This window comes from Cebus imitator, unplaced genomic scaffold (genome assembly GCF_001604975.1).
Source record: "Cebus imitator isolate Cc_AM_T3 unplaced genomic scaffold, Cebus_imitator-1.0 Scaffold234, whole genome shotgun sequence".
In the NCBI taxonomy this organism is placed as follows: Eukaryota; Metazoa; Chordata; class Mammalia; order Primates; family Cebidae; genus Cebus; species Cebus imitator.
This window is the reverse complement of record NW_016107549.1, coordinates 1,808,526-1,811,513: the sequence shown is the minus strand read 5'-3', so window position 1 is coordinate 1,811,513 and position 2,988 is coordinate 1,808,526. Positions and strand designations below refer to the sequence as shown.

Sequence of the window (2,988 nt, the reverse complement as noted above, 5' to 3'; positions counted from 1 at the left end):
TTTTTTGCGACAGTCTTGCTTTGTCACCCAGGCTGGAGTACAATGTCATGATCTCAGCTCACTACGACCTCCACCTCCCAGGTTCAAACGATTCTCCTGTTTCAGCCTCCAGATTAGCTTGGATTACAGGCACTTGCCACCATGCCTGGCTTAATTTTTGTATTTTTAGTAGAGACAGGGTTTCTCCATGTTGGTCAGGCTGGTCTCAAACTCCTGACCTCAGGTGTTCTGCCCGCCTCGGCCTCCCAAAGTGCTGGGATTACAGGTATGAGCCACCACACCTGGCCAAAATTTAAAATTTTTATCTTTATATATCTTTTTTTTTTTTTAGGTGGAGTTTCGCTCTTGTTGCCCAGGCTGGAGTGCAATGGCATGATCTCGGCTTACCGCAACCTCTGCCTCCGAGGTTCAAGCAATTCTCCTGCCTCAGCCTCCCGAGTAGCTAGGATTGCAGGCGCGAGCCACCATGGCAGGCTAATTTTGTATTTTTACTAGAGACGGGGTTTCACCATGTTGGTCAGGCTGGTGTCAAACTCCCAACCTCAAGTGATCCGCCTGCCTAGGTCTCCCAAAGTGCTAGGATTACAGGCATGAGCCACAGCGCCAAGCCTATTTAACTTTTTTTTGAGACGGGGTCTGGCTCTGTTGCCCAGGCTGGCTGGAGTACAGTGGCACAATCTCAGCTCACTGCAACCTCCAGTTCCTGGCCTCTAGCCATCCTCCCACCTCAGCCTACAAAGTAGGGGAGGGAACATCCCCTGGGGCATGCCACCACACCCAACTAATTTTTGTATTTTTTTGTGGAGACCGGGTCTCAATATGTTGCCCAGGCCGGTCTCAAACTCCTGGGTTCAGGCGATCTACCTGCCTCAGCCTCCCGAAGTGCTCTGATTACAGGCATGAGCCACCCCGTTGGGCCAGGTCCTACCTTAATAGTTAATGGAATAGATGTTAGTGTTCAATGAACATTAGGAATGTTCATCATTTTTGATAACAATCCCCGCAGCTCTGGAAATGGGACCCAGGAATTCTAATTCTTCTCTGTCCAGGACAGATCCTCCCCACAGCAGAAAAAATCTAGGGACAGGGGGAGTCAGTCCCTCTCTTTCTCCCTCTGGTCTTCAGAAACTGCAGACATCTACCCAGTTCCCCCAGCCCGGAAGGAAGGAAGGATACATCCTGCACGATGCGCTGAGTGGCTGTGTTGGGCGACTGTGAGTCTTTGAGCAGCTGCAGGACCTGCTGCAGGCCCTGCTCGTCTGGCTGCCAGTCCATGGCGCAAGGCAAGCTGCGGGGGTAGGGGCCGGGGTCAGCGCTGGGTCTCTGGGGCTCCGTGTGAGACCCAGGTGGAGCCCCTGAGGCCGCGGTGGCCGCATGACGACGGGAACGCCCTCGGCGGACAGGCAGAGGCCTTCGATCCACGCCCGCCAAAGTGCGGGGTCCCCGCCAGCTGCGCCATCCTCGGCCGCGCAGTCGCGGGATCGGGAGCGCAGGAGGGGGGATGTGGAAGCGAACTACAGGCGGCGGCGGTGGGGCCCGGCGGATCCTCATGGGACCCAGCGAAGAGCCCTCGTCCCAGGGCGGCCCATGCCGCCGACCCCGACTCCGAGCCCGAAGGCTTCCGCCTCCTTCGCAGCGGCTGGGCGACGGCCCATCCGCCTCCACATCCAGGGGCCCCGCCCCAGACCGTGATAGCGCCCCGGCCCCCGTGGTCTCTTAGGTGCAGGCACAGTCCCTGAAGAGTCCCCTTCTCCAGAAACCCGGCCCTTAACGTCTTCCAGATCCCAGAGGCCGCCTGCCCTGGTCCAATTTATGAGTTTTCCCAGATGCACCGTTCCAAGACGATCGTCCTGATCTCTCCTGCCTCCCCTGTCCCGGCCCTTCAAGCTCTGTGGATGCCAGATATCCCAACCTGTGCCCTAGACAAATTCTAACAATTCCCCTTAATCAGGCCCAAAGCAGTCCCCCGATAGGTCTCCGTTGCCTCTTCGAATGAGAGGCAGCCAAGCCCGCCCACCTACTCTAGGAGCCCCCTGGACGATCCCAGTAGCCTTCCCCAATAAGATCTGGCCAAGCCTCTCCCCGAAACCCCCTCCGCCTCCGTCAGCAGTAACTCTTGCTGACGATATCTGCAGCCTCTCCCAATCAAGTTCAACCGAGGCCCCCACCACCTCGAGTAGGGAGCCCCCCACCACCTCGAGTCGGTAACCCCTTGGTCCGATCCTAGCAGCCTCCCCCAGTTCGGCCTGGGTGAACACCCCCCCGGGGCATTCCCCTCAACGGATCCCAGTGATGCCTCGAAGTCAGATCCAGGAAAACCCTCTAAGCCTAAGTCTGACGCCCCTCCCTTTCAGGGCCCCAAAAGCTCCCCTCCCCCAGCCCAGCCCAACTTTTCAGTGCGGCCTCCCCCAATCAGACCCAACCAAGGCCCACCGAAATAGGCCCCTACACACACCCGATCCTCGCGACGTCCCCCAATCAGGCCCCAAGCAGTCCCCAGACGCTTCCCCCAATCAGATCCCCTCCAGCCCGACCCCAGCAGCCCCACTGGCCCTCTTCTCGCGAAGCCCCAACCTGGCCTGGCTCCGAGGCCCCACCCCCTAAGCTCGGCTCGGCTCCCCCCTCCCCCGCCCGGCCCGTTCTCCCTGCCACCAGGATCGGGCCCAACCGGGTTCCCGGCCTTTCCCGGTCGGGCGCGGCCCCGACGCCCGGGCCGCGCGCGGCGCAGGCCCGGTGCCCGGCGGGGGTCGACGCAAGCTGGGGCCAAGAGGGTCGGGCTCTGAGTGAGGCCCACTTACCCGGCCCCGGGCAGCAGCGGCGGCGCCTCGCGCTGCGGCTTCTCCAGAGACTCGCGCGAAAGGAGGGAGCCAAAGAGAGAGAATTTAAAAAAAAAAAAAGAAAGAAAAAAAGGAAAAACGCGGCCTTAGGTGAGCCGCCGCGGCTCCCGTACTCCGTTCAAACTGGTCCCGCCGAGCCAATCGGAAGGTT

General features: G+C 59.8%; 1 protein-coding gene across 6 annotated transcripts in view; it reads right to left on the bottom strand.

The window, feature by feature from the left end:
- Positions 1 to 2,988, bottom strand: part of TNPO2 (transportin 2) — a 24,940-nt gene extending 21,952 nt beyond the window's left edge. For 2 of the 6 annotated variants that reach the window (XM_017497807.2, XM_037727585.1), the window contains exons 1-2: positions 2,799 to 2,988; positions 1,177 to 1,288 (exon numbers count right to left, since the gene is read on the bottom strand). In XM_017497807.2, the coding sequence (XP_017353296.1) occupies positions 1,177 to 1,275 (99 nt within the window). In that variant the 5' untranslated portion in view covers positions 1,276 to 1,288; positions 2,799 to 2,988. Of the gene's footprint in view, positions 1 to 1,176; positions 2,407 to 2,455; positions 2,715 to 2,798 lie in introns of those variants that run through there. The other 4 variants (XM_017497808.2, XM_017497809.2, XM_037727586.1 and 1 more) reach the window with 4 other exon arrangements.